The sequence below is a fragment of the Oncorhynchus masou genome, chromosome 29, assembly GCF_036934945.1.
Source record: "Oncorhynchus masou masou isolate Uvic2021 chromosome 29, UVic_Omas_1.1, whole genome shotgun sequence".
NCBI lineage: Eukaryota > Metazoa > Chordata > Actinopteri > Salmoniformes > Salmonidae > Oncorhynchus > Oncorhynchus masou.
The window spans coordinates 23,243,224-23,260,284 of NC_088240.1; the positions used below are offsets into that span (position 1 = coordinate 23,243,224).

Genomic DNA, 17,061 nt, shown 5'->3' on the forward strand with positions numbered 1-17,061 from the left:
TGACACAATGCACTGGGGCAGATAGCATTCTAGCATCTACCAAACCCAGATTCGTCTGTCGGACTACCAGATGGTGAAGAGTGATTCATCACTCCAGAAAACTCATTTCTATTGCTCCAGAGTCCAATGGCGGCTAGCTTTACACCACTCCAGCCGACGCTTGGTATTCCGCATGGTGACCTTTGTCAAATTTGCAGCTGCACACGAGCCTAACTGACTTGTTGGAAAGGTGGCATCCTATGACGGTGCCACGTTATAAAAAGTCAGCTCTTCAGTAAGGCCATTCTACTGTCAATGTTTGTCAGTGGAGATTGTATGGCTGTGTGTTCAACTTCATACATCTGTCAGCAACGGGTGTGGCTTAAATGTCCGAATCCACTCATTTGTATGCATGTATATATGTGTAGTTTAGCTCAAAAGCTTGTCCTGTCACATTCATTGAAAGAAAATGTCAAATATTCCAAAACCGGTAGTTACATTATTTTATAAATGATTTACAAATGATAGTGCAAAGTGTCAGCTTCTGTAAGTAGAGTGAAGAAAAAAAACATTACAATTTCTATAAGCTGCACCAAACAACATAAAAAATAACCCATCCAAAAGAGTGTTGCTTTAAGGCAAGTGTTTCACACAGTCTGGTTCATAGTGCAAGATCCCCACACACCATCCTACCAACAGCTGATAAAAGGTCGACCCTTTGTGATCATGTAGTTTTGGGTATCAGTTTTAGATAAAGTGAAAGACAAAAGAACAAAGACTTCTGTGATGGTAGGCCCTCAGGTCAATGTCTGTATCCCAGACAGGGTGCTCTGTTCTGGGCTAGTCACCCTTTATCTCCTCCTCTCCTCCCTGGTAGTGGCGGTACTCTGGCTTCAGTTCCCATGTACTCTTGTGCGTCCCTTTAGTGTTGTACACGCCTATCTCCCTCAGGATCTCCTTCAAGTAGGTCTACAGGAAACACACAAACATCTCTCAGAATATCCTTTTTATATGTCTATAGGAGAGGCTCTTTCTACAGTGTCCATTTTTACACAGCTACAGCCTGCACCCTTACTCTGAAAACTAGAAGCATCTACCAGTGAGGCGAGTCTACCTGTTATTCTTAGTGTCAAAAGCCATTTGTTGTAGTTGATAATGTCCACCAGATGTCAATAGTGGGTAATGGTTGACATTCCTCCTCCAGATACAGGTCTACAGTATGTGTTCTGATCCTGTTCAACTTATTACGGTATGACTAATCAGGCCTCAGGTTACTATAGTTCACTCTGACATGCTGTTCTCCCTGTGAAGCACCCTGGAGAGAGAGGGTTACAGTGGTGGAGTCTAATCGATCCTGGAGAGAGAGGGTTACAGTGGTGGAGTCTAATCGATCCTGGAGAGAGAGGGTTACAGTGGTGGAGTCTAATCGATCCTGGAGAGAGAGGGTTACAGTGGTGGAGTCTAATCGATCCTGGAGAGAGAGGGTTACAGTGGTGGAGTCTAATCGATCCTGGAGAGAGAGGGTTACAGTGGTGGACTCTAATCGATCCTGGAGAGAGAGGGTTACAGTGGTGGAGTCTAATCGATCCTGGGTGAGAGGGTTACAGTGGTGGAGTCTAATCGATCCTGGAGAGAGAGGGTTACAGTGGTGGAGTCTAATCGATCCTGGGTAGAGAGGGTTACAGTGGTGGAGTCTAATCGATCCTGGGTAGAGAGGGTTACAGTGGTGGAGTCTAATCGATCCTGGGTAGAGAGGGTTACTGTGGTGGAGTGTAATCGATCCTGGGGAGAGAGGGTTACAGTGGTGGAGTGTAATTGATCCTGGGTAGAGAGGGTTACAGTGGTGGAGTGTAATCGATCCTGGAGAGAGAGGGTTACAGTGGTGGAGTGTAATCGATCCTAGAGAGAGAGGGTTACAGTGGTGGAGTGTAATCAATCCTGGAGAAAGAAGGTTACAGTGGTGGAGTGTAATCAATCCTGGAGAAAGAAGGTTACAGTGGTGGAGTGTAATCGATCCTGGAGAGAGAAGGTTACAGTGGTGGAGTGTAATCGATCTTGGAAGGCTGAGCAGAACCGCTCGCAGCGCATACTCACTTATGGTAATGAAATCAGACAGGACAGTGAACAGGTTGCTGTTTGTGTGACTAACCACAGGTTGCTTGGTGACCTCCACCAGGTCTTTGATGTTGTAGTACTGGTGTTTCTCAAAGGCGGAGAAGAGCATGTCCATCACCTGCTGTCTGTCTGCCCTCACCATCCTACCTTCAGCCCTCTTCTTCTTCTCATACTCCACCTACACAAAACAACCCACGGAAAACCCACACAGGGGCAAGGAGGGAGCATGGTAGAAGTGCACATTACAGTTCCAAATGTGTATTGATCCAACACTACAAAGATATGGAACCTTCAGGTGCATGCAAGCAGATACACACTGATTTGAACATGTGATATGGTAGTGTTCTTACGTTATTAACATGGTTGGATACAGGCTTGAAGTTGTTAGTGACAGCCCTGTCCATCTGCTCGGTCAGACGCTGGGGCTTGGTAGACACCTCAATCTGTAATCTGAGGAGAGGAGGATACATTCTAGAACACTGTCACAGAACTGTTTGAGAGAACCTGAGAAATTATTAAAATGAATGAAGACAGGGTATTATTGAGAGAAGCAAGAAGTAAAGAACTTGTCAGTATATCAGATGAATATAAAGGAACCTTTTTTTATTTTTTACAGCTGTGCCATATAGATGGCAAAATAGCTAGGAAGAGATGTTTGATGCCACATTCCATGTCACTTGGTTTATGAACTGATATGCAAAATGACAACTTAAAAATAAGATTTTTTTCAATTTAAAATGATTATAAAAATTATTGCAACCAATAGAATGTATATACAGTTGACGTCAGAAGTTTACATACACCTTAGCAAAATACATTTAAACTCAGTTTCACAATTCCTGACCTTTAATCCTAGTAAAGATACCCCGTCTTATGTCAGTTAGGATCACCACTTTATTTTAAGAATGTGAAATGTCTGAATAATAGTAGAGTGATTTATTTCAGTTTTTATTTCTTTCATCACATTCCCAGTGGGTCAGAAGTTTACATACACTCAATTAGTATTCGGTAGCGTTGCCTTTAAGATGTTTAACTTAGGCCAAACCTTTCAGGTAGCCTTTCACATGCTTCCCACAATATGTTGGGTGAATTTTGGCCCATTCCTCCTGACAGAGCTTGTGTAACTGAGTCAGGTTTGTAAGGCCTCCTTGCTCGCATACGCTTTTTCAGTTCTGCCCACAAATTTTCTATAGAATTGAGTTCAGGGCTTTGTGATGGCCACTCTAATACCTTGACTTTGTTGTCCTTAAGCCATTTTGCCACAGCTTTGGAAGTATGATTGGGGTCATTGTCCATTTGGAAGACCCATTTGCGATCAAGCTTTAACTTCCTGACTGATGTCTTGAGAATTTGCTTCAATATATCCACATAATTTTCCAACCTCATGATGCCATCTATTTTGTGAAGTGCACCAGTCCCTCCTGCAGAAAGCACCCCCACAACATGATGCTGCCACCCCGTGCTTCACGGTTGGGATGGTGTTCTTCGGCTTGCAAGCCTCCCCCTTTTTCCTCCAAACATAACGATGGTCATTATGGCCAAACAGTTCTATTTTTGTTTCATCAGACCAGAGGACATTTCTCCAAAAAGTATTATCTTTGTTCCCATGTGCAGTTGCAAACCGTATTGGCTTTTTTTATGGCGGTTTTGGAGCAGTGGCATCTTCACAAGGTCCTTTGCCGTTGTTCTGGGATTGATTTGCACCAAAGTACTTTCATCTCTAGGAGACAGAACGCGTCTCCTTCCTGAGCGGTATGACGGCTGCTAGGTCCCATGGTGTTTATACTTGCATACTATTGTTTGTACATATGAACGTGGTACCTTCAAGTGTTTGGAAATTGCTACCAATGATGAACCAATGTTGTGGAGGTCTAGAATTTGGCTGATTTATTTTGATTTTCCCATGATGTCAAGCAAAGAGGCACTGAGTTTGAAGGTAGGCCTTGAAATACATCCACAGGTACACCTCAAATTGACTCAAATTATGTCAATTAGCCTATCAGAAGATTCTAAAGCCATGACATAGTTTTCTGGAATTTCCTAAGCTGTTTAAAGACGGTCAACTTAGTGTATTTAAACTTCTGACCCACTGGAATTGTGATACAGTGCATTTTAAATGAAATAATCTGTCTGTAAACAATTGTTGGAAAAATTACTTGTGTCATGCACAAAGTAGATGTCCTAATCGACTTGCCAAAACTATAGTTAGTTAACAAGACATTTGTGGAGTGGTTGAAAAACGGGTTTTAATGACTCCAACCTGAACTGTATATGGGGGATACAACCATCCCAGCTCTGCAGAGTTTGCTGCGAAGAGACAATCCTTAAAATAATTTGTTTTGGTGCTGTCCATATGTAGCTTTTTTTGGTCACAGGTCCAGGAATGGCTGAAGAATTGCAACATTTACCTGGAGCTAACTGAAAAGTCATAGTCAATCGATCAATAATAATAATACTTTTAGCAAAATTGTTATCTTTAATTTACAATCTGTAGAAACTATGAGAATTGAAAGGTTCAGAACTTTTGTGAAACATCACAGCTCAGTTGAAAAATATATAGCAAATAGAAATCCAAACTGGATTGTGTTAAGAGATAGACGGGAGGGGTTGAGTGGAGCTGAAGGGTGGGAATAATAACAACAAGATAACTATTGTAAAATATACTGTGTCCATAAAATGTATATAGGTTCAGAACTTTTGTGAAACAGCACATTTAAAAAAATATGTCAAATAGATATCTAACTGGATGGTCTTTGGAGATAGAAGGAAGGGGTTGAGGGTAGCTTAAAAACAAACAAAACTGTCCGGAAAATGTATATGGCATGTATAAACTTAAGAGGTGGTGTCCATTCGTTTACTCCAATTAGGGTAAGGTTAGGGGAAAATTATAAAGGAAAATATTTTTTTAAATAATTACTTATATACACAGTGCCTTCGGAAAGTATTCAGACCACTTGACTCTTTCCACATTTTGTTACATTAGACTTATTCTAAAATTGATTAAATGTTTCCCCCCAACCCTCAATCTACACACAATATCCCATAAAAAAAAAATGTTTTTTAGAATTTTTTGCTCATTTATAAAAAGTAAAACCCTGAAATAATGCATTTGAGCCAATCAATTGAGTTGTGACAAGCTATGCATGGTATACAGAAGATGACCCTATTTGGTAAAAATCCAAGTCCATATTATGACAAAAACAGCTCAAATAAGCAAAAATAAACAGTCTGTCATTACTTTAAGACATTAAGGTTAGTCAATCCGGAACATTTCAAGAACTTTGAAAGTGTCTTCAAGTGGAGTCGCAAAAACCATCAAGCGCTATGATGAAACTGGCTCTCATGAGGACCGCTACAGGAAGGGAAGACCCAGAGTTACTTCTGCTGAAGAAGATAAGTTCATTAGAGTTACCAGCATCAGAAATTGCAGCCCAAATAAATGCTTCATAGAGTTCAAGTAACAGACATCTCAACATCAACTGTTCAGAGGAGACTGTGTGAATCAGGCCTTCATGGTTGAATTGCTGCAAAGACACCACTACCAAAGGACACCAATAAGAAGAAGAGACTTGCTTGGGCCAAGAAACTCTCAGCAATGGGCATTAGACCGGCGGAAATCTGTCCTTTGGTCTGATGAGTCCAAATTTGAGATTTTTGGTTCCAATCGTGTGTCTTTGTGAGACGCAGAGTAGGTGAACGGATGATCTCCGCATGCGTGGTTCCCACTGTGAAGCATGGAGGAGGTGATGTGTTGTGTGAGGTGCTTTAATGGTAACACCATCTGTGATTTGTTTAGAATTCAAGGCACACTTAACCAGCATGGCTACCACAGCATTCTGCAGTGATACACCATCCCATCTGGTTTGTGCTTAGTGGGACTATCATTTGTTTATCAATAGGACAATGACCCAAAACACCTCCAGGTTGTGTAAGGGTGTAAGGAAAAGCAGCCAACAAGTGCTCAACATATGTGGGAAAGACGGTTGGAAAAGCATACCCCATGAAGCTGGTTGAGAGAATGCACAGCTGTCATCAAGGCACAGGGTGGCTACTTTGAAGAATCTCATTTGTTAAACACTTTTTTGGTTACTACATGATTCCATATGTGTTCTTTTATAGTTGATGTCTTAACTATTATTCTACAATGTAGAACATTGCGAAAATAAAGAATGAATGAGTTGGTGTCCAAACTTTTGCCTTGTACTGTAAAAAAATGATAATAATAAATAAATAAATAAATATATATAAATAAATAAATAAATAAATATATATATATATATATATCTAATATAAATAAATAAATACATACATACATATGGAGGATTGGAAATGATGCAGACAATTACATTGATGGAAGCTACACTCTATCTGCAATATTAAAGCAGATCTACCCCTAATACATAAAAAAAATAACACACAGGAGAGAGAACAGTTTCCATAGCACACAAGGAATAGTTGCTATAGCAATCCCTGCCAACCTCTGCTCCCATAAAACTGAATTGAGAACAGTTATACACCATTATTAGATATTCTCTTGGAGTTCGCTGTGGATACTGTTCCTCCCACATCTACTAATCTCACTCAGAAATGAAACCAGGAGAAATAGCCTATTGGTGATGCTTTATTTTACTGTCACCTAATTACAGTACCAGTCAAAAGTTTGTACACACATTCTCATTCAAATGTTTTTTCTTTATTTTTACTATTTTCTACATTGTAAAACAATAGTGAAGACACAACTATGAAATAACATATATAGAATCATGTAGTAAGCAAAAGTGTTTAACAAATCAAAATATATTTTATATATTTGAGATTCTTCAAAGTAGTCACCGTTTGCCTTGATGACAGCTTTGCACACTCTTAGCATTCTCTTAACCAACTTCACGTGGAATGCTTTTCCAACAGTCTTGAAGGAGTTCCCACATATGCTGAGCACATGTTAGCTGCTTTTCCTTCACGCTGCGGTGCAACTCATCCCAAACCATCTCAATTGGGTTGACATTGGGTGATTGTGGAGGCCAGGTCAGCTGACGCAGCACTCCATCACCCTCCGGCTTGGTCAAACAGTCCTTACACAACCTGTAGGTGTGCCTTGAATTCTAAATAAATCACAGACAGTGTCCTTAACAAAGCACCCCCACACCTCCTCCTCCATGCTTCACGGTGGGAACCACACATGCAGAGATCATCTGTTCACCTACTCTGCATCTCACAAAGACATGGCGGTTGGAACCAAAAATCTCAAATTTGGACTCATCATACCAAAGGACAGATTTCCACCAGTCTAATGTCCATTGCTCGTGTTTCTTGGCCCAAGCAAGCCTCTTCTTATTGGTGTCCTTTAGTAGTGGTTTCTTTGCAGCAATTTGACCATGAAGGCCTGATTCACGCAGTCTCCTCTGAACAGTTTATGTTGAGATGTGTCTGTTACTTGAACTCTGTGAAGCATTTATTTGGGCTGCAATTTCTGAGGCTGGTAACTCTGGGTCTTCTTTTCCTGTGGCGGTCCTCATGAGAGCCAGTTTCATCATTGTTTTGTTGATTTATTTAACCAGGAAGGGCTCATTGAGATTTAAAATCTCTTTTTCAAGAGCGTACTGGCCAAGATGGGCAGCACCAAGTCATTACAAAAATGACAGACAAACATGAAAAACTACAAGTAATCTAGTAAAAACCATAGAATTCACAAGAGTATAACAAAATCAAAAACAGCAAATTAAAAACATTGACAGGTCAGGAAATCAGTCTCAAGATCATTCATCAGTGATTTAAAAACACCAATTGGGACAAGTTCTTCCAGTTTAAAAGTATTTTGTAAGGCGTTCCAAGACGATGGCGCAGAGTACATAAAGCCCTTTTACCAAATTCAGTTCGGACATTTGGAACAGTTAGCAGGATAAAGTCCAGCGAACGAAGAGAGTACCCACCACATTTCTGAACAATAAAAATGGCCAAATAAAAAATAAAAAGGTAGTAAACCCAAAATGGCTTTGTAAATAAAAGTATACCAGTGCCTGAGCCTACGAGTGGCTAGAGAAGGCCAGCCAACCCTCGTATACAAAGTGCAGTGGTGCGTAAGGATTTTGCAGTTTAAAATAAATCTCAAAGTGCCATGGTAAAGGGTGTCAATTGATCTCAAACACTTCATATATAAAATATCCCCATAGTCTAGTAAAGGCATAAATATAGCTGATACTAGCCTTCTTCTGGCTTCAAAAGAAAAACAGGCCTTATTCCTAAAATAAAATCCCAACTTCAGCTTCAATTTGTTTTTGTAAGTTGTTAAATATGCAATTTAAAAGAGGCCGTCGTCAATTAAAATTCCAATATATGTATATGAGGTTACAACCTCAATCTCCTTGCCCTGACAGGTAGTAATAGGTGAAAGGTTCAGAGGTCTATTTCTTGATTTAGAAAACACCATAAGTTTAGTTTTGTCAGCATTGAGGATAAGCTTCAATTGACACAAGGTATGTTAAACAGTATAAAAAGCAGTTTGCAAGTTCTGGAAAGCTTTTGTAAGAGACGAGGCACAACAATAAATAACACTATCATCAACATAAAAAGAAGTTGCGCATTTTGGACATTTTTGTCTAAATCATTTATATAAATAGTGAATAAGAGAGGGTCAAGTACAGAGCCTTGGGGCACACCATTATTAACAGACATATGCCCATCAAATTGAGTTGTATCAGACAGATAGTTAGCAAACCATGCAACTGCATGCTCTGAAAGACCTACACTCGACAATCTCTGCCTTAGTTGCCTGGGCGCCCATCTGCGGCCTGCTAGCCATTAGCTGTCTTATCGGCTGCTATCTGAATAGATAATCGGACAATTTATTTTTCTCTTCTTCTTGGGCCTCTAGCTATATCTATTGTTTATATTTTTGTTGTTGTTGTGTGATTTAGATTGGTCCCTTCTACCACACGGAACCCCACTAATCTACTGACGGAGCGCAAGAGGTGGCTAATAACAGACGTCCATCCTATGCTAGCTTGCTACCGATGGCCTTGCTGGCTGTCTGGATCGCCGTGACCCCCAACCAACCTCTCCACTCTCTGGATCCTTTTGATCACTCGACTAAGCATGCCTCTCCTTAATGTCAATATGCCTTGTCCATTGCTGTTCAGGTTAGCGTTTATTGGCTTATTTCACGGTAGAGCCTCTAGTCCTGCTCACCATACCTTATCCAACCTATTAGTTCCACCACCCACACATGCAATGACATCTCCTGGTTTCAATGATGTTTCTAGAGACAATATCTCTCTCTTCATCACTCAATACCTAGGTTTACCTCCACTGTATTCACATCCTACCATACCTTTGTCTGTACATTATACCTTGATGCTATTTTATCGCCCCCAGAAACCTCCTTTTACTCTCTGTTCCAGACGTTCTAGACGACCAATTCTCATTGCTTTCAGCCGCACCCTTATTCTACTCCTCCTCTGTTCCTCTGGCGATGTAGAGGTGAATCCAGGCCCTACAGTGCCTTGCACTCTCTTTTGACAACTTCTGTAACCGTAATAGCCTTGGTTTCATGCATGTTAACATTAGAAGCCTCCTCCCTAAGTTTGTTCTATTCACTGCTTTAGCACACTCTGCCAACCCGGATGTTCTAGCTGTGTCTGAATCCTGGCTTAGGAAGACTACCAAAAATTCTGAAATTTTAATTCCAAACTACAACCTTTTCAGACAAGATAGAACTGCCAAAGGGGGCGGTGTTGCAATCTACTGCAAAGATAGCCTGCAGAGTTCTGTCCTACTATCCAGGTCTGTACCCAAACAATTTGAACTTCTACTTTTAAAAATCCACCTCTCTAAAAACAAGTCTCTCACCGTTGCAGTCTGCTATAGACCACCCTCTGCCCCCAGTTGTGCTCTGGACACCATATGTGAACTGATTGCCCCCCATCTATCTTCAGAGCTCGTGCTGCTAGGCGACCTAAACTGGAACATGCTTAACACCCCAGCCATCCTACAATCTAAACTTAATGCCCTCAATCTCACACAAATTATCAATGAACCTACCAGGTACCTCCTCAAAGCCTTAAACACGAGCACCCTCATAGATATCATCCGAACCAACTTGCCCTCTAAATACACCTCCGCTGTCTTCAACCAAGATCTCAGCGATCACTGCCTCATTGCCTGCATCCGTAATGGGTCAGCGGTCAAACGACCCCCACTCATCACTGTAAAACGCTCCCTGAAACACTTCAGCGAGCAGGCCTTTCTAATCGACCTGGCCGGGGTATCCTGGAAGGATATTGATCTCATCCCGTCAGTAGAGGATGCCTGAATATTTAAAAAAAATGCCTTCCTAACCATCTTAAATAAACATGCCCCATTCAAGAAATTTAGAACCAGGAACAGATATAGCCCTTGGTTCTACCCAGACCTGACTGCCCTTAACCAACACAAAAACATCCTATGGCGTTCTGCATTAGCATCGAACAGCCCCCGTGATATGCAGCTGTTCAGGGAAGCTAGAAAACATTATACACAGGCAGTTAGAAAAGCCAAGGCTAGCTTTTTCAAGCAGAAATTTGCTTCCTGCAACACTAACTCAAAAAAGTTCTGGGACACTGTAAAGTCAATGGAGAATAAGAACACCTCCTCCCAGCTGCCCACTGCACTGAAGATAGGAAACACCGTCACCACTGATAAATCCACCATAATTGAGAATTTCAATAAGCATTTTTCTACGGCTGGCCATGCTTTCCACCTGGCTACTCCTACCCCGGTCAACAGCACTGCACTCCCAAATCCGTTCAGCTGATGTTCTGAAAGAGCTGCAAAATCTGGACCCCTACAAATCAGCCGGGCTAGACAATCTGGACCCTTTCTTTCTAAAATTATCTGCCAAAATTGTTGCCACCACTATTACTAGCCTGTTCAACCTCTCTTTCGTGTCGTCTGAGATCCCCAAAGATTGGAAGGCAGCTGCGGTCATCCCCCTCTTCAAAGGGGGGGACACTCTTGACCCAAACTGCTACAGACCTATATCTATCCTACCATGCCTTTCTAAGGTCTTCGAAAGCCAAGTCAACAAACAGATTACCGACCATTTCGAATCTCACCATACCTTCTCTGCTATGCAATCTGGTTTCAGAGCAGGTCATGGGTGCAGCCACACTCAAGGTCCTAAACGATATCTTAACCGCCATCGATAAGAAACATTACTGTGCAGCCGTGTTCATTGATCTGGCCAAGGCTTTCGACTCTGTCAATCACCACATCCTCATCGGCAGACTCGACAGCCTTGGTTTCTCAAATGATTGCCTCGCCTGGTTCACCAACTACTTCTCTGATAGAGGTCAGTGTGTCAAATCGGAGGGTCTGCTGTCCGGACCTCTGGCAGTCTCTATGGGGGTGCCACAGGGTTCAATTCTTGGACCGACTCTCTCCTCTGTATACATCAATGAGGTCGCTCTTGCTGCTGGTGAGTATCTGATCCACCTCTACGCAGACGACACCATTCTGTATACTTCTGGCCCTTCTTTGGACACTGTTAACACCTCTCCAGGCAAGCTTCAATGCCATACAACTCTCCTTCCGTGGCCTCCAATTGCTCTTAAATACAAGTTAAACTAAATGCATGCTCTTCAACCGATCGCTACCCGCACCTTCCCGCCTGTCCAACATCACTACTCTGGACGGCTCTGATTTAGAATACGTGGACAACTACAAATACTTAGGTGTCTGGTTAGACTGTAAACTCTCCTTCCAGACCCATATCAAATATCTCCAATCCAAAGTTGAATCTAGAATTGGCTTCCTATTTCGCAACAAAGCATCCTTCACTCATGCTGCCAAACATACCCTTGTAAAACTGACCATCCTACCAATCCTCGACTTTGACGATGTCATTTACAAAATAGCCTCCAATACCCTACTCAACAAATTGGATGCAGTCTATCACAGTGCAATCCGTTTTGTCACCAAAGCCCCATATACTACCCACCATTGCGACCTGTACGCTCTTGTTGGCTGGCCCTCGCTTCATACTCGTCGCCAAACCCACTGGCTCCATGTCATCTACAAGACCCTGCTAGGTAAAGTCCCCCCTTATCTCAGCTCGCTAGTCACCATAGCATCTCCCACCTGTAGCACACGCTCCAGCAGGTTTATCTGTCTTGTCATCCCCAAAACCAATTCTTTCTTTGGCAGCCTCTCCTTCCAGTTCTCTGCTGCCAATGACTGGAACGAACTACAAAAATCTCTGAAACTGGAAACACTTATCTCCCTCACTAGCTTTAAGCACCAACTGTCAGAGCAGCTCACAGATTACTGCACCTGTACATAACCCACCTATATTTTAGCCCAAACAACTACCTCTTTCCCTACTGTATTTAATTGATTTATTTATTTTGCTCCTTTGCGCCCCATTATTTTTATTTCTACTTTGCACATTCTTCCATTGCAAATCTACCATTCCAGTGTTTTACTTGCTATATTGTATTTACTTTGCCACCATGGCCTTTTTTTTGCCTATACCTCCCTTATCTCACCTCATTTGCTCACATCGTATATAGACTTGTTTCTACTGTATGTTTGTTTTACTCCATGTGTAACTCTGTGTCGTTGTATGTGTCAAACTGCTTTGCTTTATCTTGGCCAGGTCGCAATTGTAAATGAGAACTTGTTCTCAACTTGCCTACCTGGTTAAATAAAGGTCAAATCAAAATAAATAAAAAATAGCATGATCAACTGTATCAAAAGCCTTAGAGAGAGATCAATAAAAAGTGAGACAGTGCTGTTTTTTTGTCAAAGGCTTCAGTGATATCATTTAAAACATTCATGGCTGCTGTAATTGTGCTATGCTTCTTCCTGAAGCCTGATTGGTACATTGATAAAATAGAGTTAGTAAATAAAAACTCTTTGCGCTTGATGGATTTTGCGACTCCACTTGAAGAAACTTTCAAAGGTCTTGAAATTTTACAGATTGATTGACCTTTATGTCTTAAAGTAATGACAGACTGTCATTTCTCTTAGCTTATTTGAGCTATTCTTGCCATAATATGGACTTGGTTTTTTACCAAATAGGGCTATCTTCTGTATACCACCCTACCTTGTCACAACACAACTGATTGGCTCAAATGCATTAAGAAGGAAAGCAATTCCACAAATTAACTTTTAACAAGGCACACCTGTTAACTGAAATGCATTCCAGGTGACTACCTCATGAAGCTGGTTGAGAGAATGCCAAGAGTGTGCAAAGCTGTCAAGGCAAAGGGTGCCTACTTTGAAGAATCTCGTATATGAAACGTATTTTTCATTTGTTTAACACCTTTTTGGTACTACATGATTCCATGAGTGTTATTTTATAGTTGTTATGTCTTCACTATTATTCTACAATGTAGAAAATAGTACAAATAAAGAAAAACCCTGAAATGAGTAGCTGTGTCCAAACTTTTGACTGGTACTGTATATTGAAATTGTATTGAATTTTGTTTCACTCACTTCTTCAGTTTCATATAGTTTTCATTGACGGCTGGTCTGCACTCCGCTCTCTGTACCACCATGCCCTCCAGACTGATCTTATCTGAAACAAAGACAATACGTTTCCTTTAAGGACCCACACACATCAATAGCAGAATGCTGTTTTAAATCACAGTGTATTCTTTCTTTCAATACAACAGGCCTAAGTGTGATTTCATATTCTTCAGCACCGTACTAAACATGCAGCCCAAATTATATTTGACTGAACTGAATCACTTGACTGAATCAGTAGAGAAACAGGTGAAATAGGTGGAACCACCCAAGTTGAGTACTCCACAGCCAACACTCCAAATCTCCATCAACTGCCACTGGACTGCTCATCAACAGCTTGCCATTTCAAAATGTAGTGATTCATCTATTTGGCGTTTTCTTTGTCATTGTGTGTGTGTGTGTAACTAACCTTGTGAGTACCAGAAGTCCTCACAAGGATAGTAAAACAAGGAAAATTCAGACAAATAGGAAGGCATAGTTTTATGGGGTTAAGGTTAGGCTTAAGGTTATGGTTAGGTTAAGAAAATTTGGATTTTGGATGGGAATCAATTCTTTGGTCCCTACAAGGATAGCAAAACAAAATTGTGTGTGTGTGTGTCTAACAAGGGGGCCGGGATAGGTTCACACAATTGTATGAGACACTGTCACACAGAGATAAATAGTACACTCTGTCCAGACTGTCCAACAAATGCCAAAGAACAGCCAACAACCACTAAGTCCAGTTGGTGTCCATTTGTTGGCTAATCAGGTTTTGTTCTACTGAGAAAATAAATGTCCAGTTAGCGTTTGTTGGTGCAATTAAAAATCTGTGCACTTTTACCAGGTGGCTCCAGAGAAATCACGTCAGTCAATCCAATGTCACAGATCTCATGCACTCACTAATATCCATTCCTCATCTTTTTCACAAATGGATGCATTATGTGCAATTATTGCATGATAAGGGCTGAAACACTTGTCGGCGCATCTCCCTAAACACACTTAGACACAAACGCATTTCTCAACTTCAGAGCAGCCTGCCTCCATCTCCCCCTCTAGTCACTCACAGGCCCCTGGCAGGGATCATCTGTAGGGTTGTATAAGACTGGGAGTGTTGAGGGTTTATGTCTGTTTAGTGTGGAATGAATTAGGATAAAACTTGCAGGACCCAAGGGACACTGGTATGTAGGAGAGCAAAGCTGCACATGCAGAGATGGAAGGAAGCAGGAAGAGAAGAGAACAGAATGAGAGGAGGAGGAGGGCACAGTGAGAGGTGGAATGGCCACAGCATTTGTTGCTCAAGGCTGTCGTGCTAAGAGGGAGAGGAACAGGAGGAAAGAGAACGGGAGGAGAGAGAAGAGGAGAAAGAAGGGTGAGAGGTCAAGCTACCGCCCACTCATCTTCTCCCACCATCTCTAACCTCTTATCTTCTCTAAGGACCCTCCATCTAAAAAGCACACACACTCACCCCCCACTCCCACTGATATTCCCTAGACACTTCCCTCTGTATCTGAATATTCCAGGAGCCTTCAGATTTCTCAAGCCTCTGGTGAATTACAGATAGACGCTAGACTACCAAAAACCCTCAGATAGAAAAGTGGCTATGGGAGGAGGAATGTGTTCGTAAATTGCAGTACTCATCCTTGAGGGGACAGAACAGTGACAAAGCCTGTAAAAAAGAAAAAGAGAGACAGAGGAGAGAGAAAGAAAGGAGAGTGAGAACCGGCGAGGAAACCTGTTGACTAGATCGACTCCTACTACCAGCCTGCGTACAGGAATCTTTCAGACCACCACGGTAGTCTCTAATCTTAACCTTACGTCAAAAACAAACACCTTATGAACCTGCTCATTAATGATGGCCCCATTGCGGTTTTTGTCCTATTGATAATCCACACCACACTTTTCCTATACCAGACAACACAGCCTTGGAAAAGCAGCCAAACATGTCTCAATAGTGGAGGAGATGTAAGCTGACTGCATGCCCAAAGCCATCTCCCTGTGACCACCAGATCTATAAATGACTACCCATGTGGGGGGGGGACACTTAGATATGATGAGGATACGTAATACTATAGAAGCACTAATCTCTCCACAGCCTGGTAGGGCATTCAGAAGGGAGAGAGAAGACATGTTTATCAACAATCTGTTGTGAGGGGTTATTCAGTTACTTCATTACCTGTATAAAACCCACCGGAGGATATTTTCAGCACCGTTAGTGGAGATATTTGCCCAAATATAACCAACATCAAAGTGTTTTGACATAGAGAACACATGTGACTAATTGGGTTTGAACCCGGGTTGTCTGTACAGCCCTAAACCGTGTTAGCCTGCTGAGCTAAAGGCCAGGCATTAGCTTAGGGAGCCTTATGCAAGTCTACAGGTCTCAGGCAAGGTTACCTAACCACCTCTGCCACACACACACCATCTATGTTCCTCAAGGCTACTGTTGCTATGCCAGCTTCACTGCAGTTTGTGATATAACGTTACAGCTCTGACTTGGCCAGCAGCATTATGAATAACTCAACATCTTTAATGAATAGAGACAGTGCTTTTACTGATGGAAATCCCCATTACTGCGCTCATTAATGCTCTCATTAAAAAGAAAAAGAAATCAAATAGATTCCGACATGATGTTGAACAATTATCTCAGGTAATGATGGTGTGACAGGGCTGGGAAGGAGCGCAGGTCATCCACCCACCCACCCACCCTCCCCTCTCCGCTGTTCCACTGCCTCGTTTGCAATTCTAATGCGGGGATGATTCCATTAATCACATCATGATTAAAAAAGCACCACGATACGGTCGAGCCGCCTCGTTGATCGCCGATGTGTCACAGACGTCACCGTGGTGAGCCATCACTCTGGGATCATAGGCTCATTTGCTACTTTCAAGACAACTCGGAACCTCCCAATTAAAATTAAAATGTTTTTTTTTTGCATAATGCTTCCTATTGGTTGATTCTGATACTCTGAGCTAAATCTTTCTTCAACGAGTTTAAGTCGAAAATGTCACCGTTATCGATGTATACACACACAATTAACTGAATGGAAAGGTTTGTCAGACTGCCACACTGATTGTCCACAGGTACATCTATTTAAGGGTTTGAGTGAATGGAAGTTGTGCCTCCACTTCTGGAGACAGCAGAGAGTGGTATTCTATTGGATAGGTTGTCTCTCTGTCGAGAGTGTGTGGGGAATGCTCTACATCTGGATTCTGGGGTGATTGCTTGGTTTAATTTAAAATTTGAACACCAGCATTCACACACCAGAGCTTTATGTATAACTATAGACAGCCCCCAAAAACAGACTTCACACTGAGAGAAAATACATCCCCCTTGTTAGATACACACACACAACCTGACAACCTGACATCGATGTCACTATTTACTTCAATTAGACTTCTGCCCCCAAGGTAGAGTGTGTGTGTGTGATAGATGAAGGAAGAGAGAAGAGGGGGTCCAGTAACATCACTGTCTGACTGACAGCCCAT

The 17,061-nt window shown here is 41.8% G+C and overlaps 1 protein-coding gene across 2 annotated transcripts in view; it reads right to left on the reverse strand.

Moving 5' to 3' along the window:
* Positions 1–466: 466 nt before the first annotated feature.
* The window catches only part of gtf2f2b (general transcription factor IIF, polypeptide 2b), a 50,702-nt gene continuing 34,107 nt past the window's right edge, over positions 467–17,061 (reverse strand). For both annotated transcript variants that reach the window (XM_064944309.1, XM_064944308.1), the window contains 4 exons: positions 13,567–13,648; positions 2,445–2,544; positions 2,129–2,272; positions 467–948 (listed from right to left, as the gene is read on the reverse strand). In XM_064944309.1, coding sequence (XP_064800381.1) covers positions 820–948; positions 2,129–2,272; positions 2,445–2,544; positions 13,567–13,648 — 455 coding nt within the window. In that variant the 3' untranslated portion in view covers positions 467–819. The remainder of the gene's footprint in view (positions 949–2,128; positions 2,273–2,444; positions 2,545–13,566; positions 13,649–17,061) is intronic.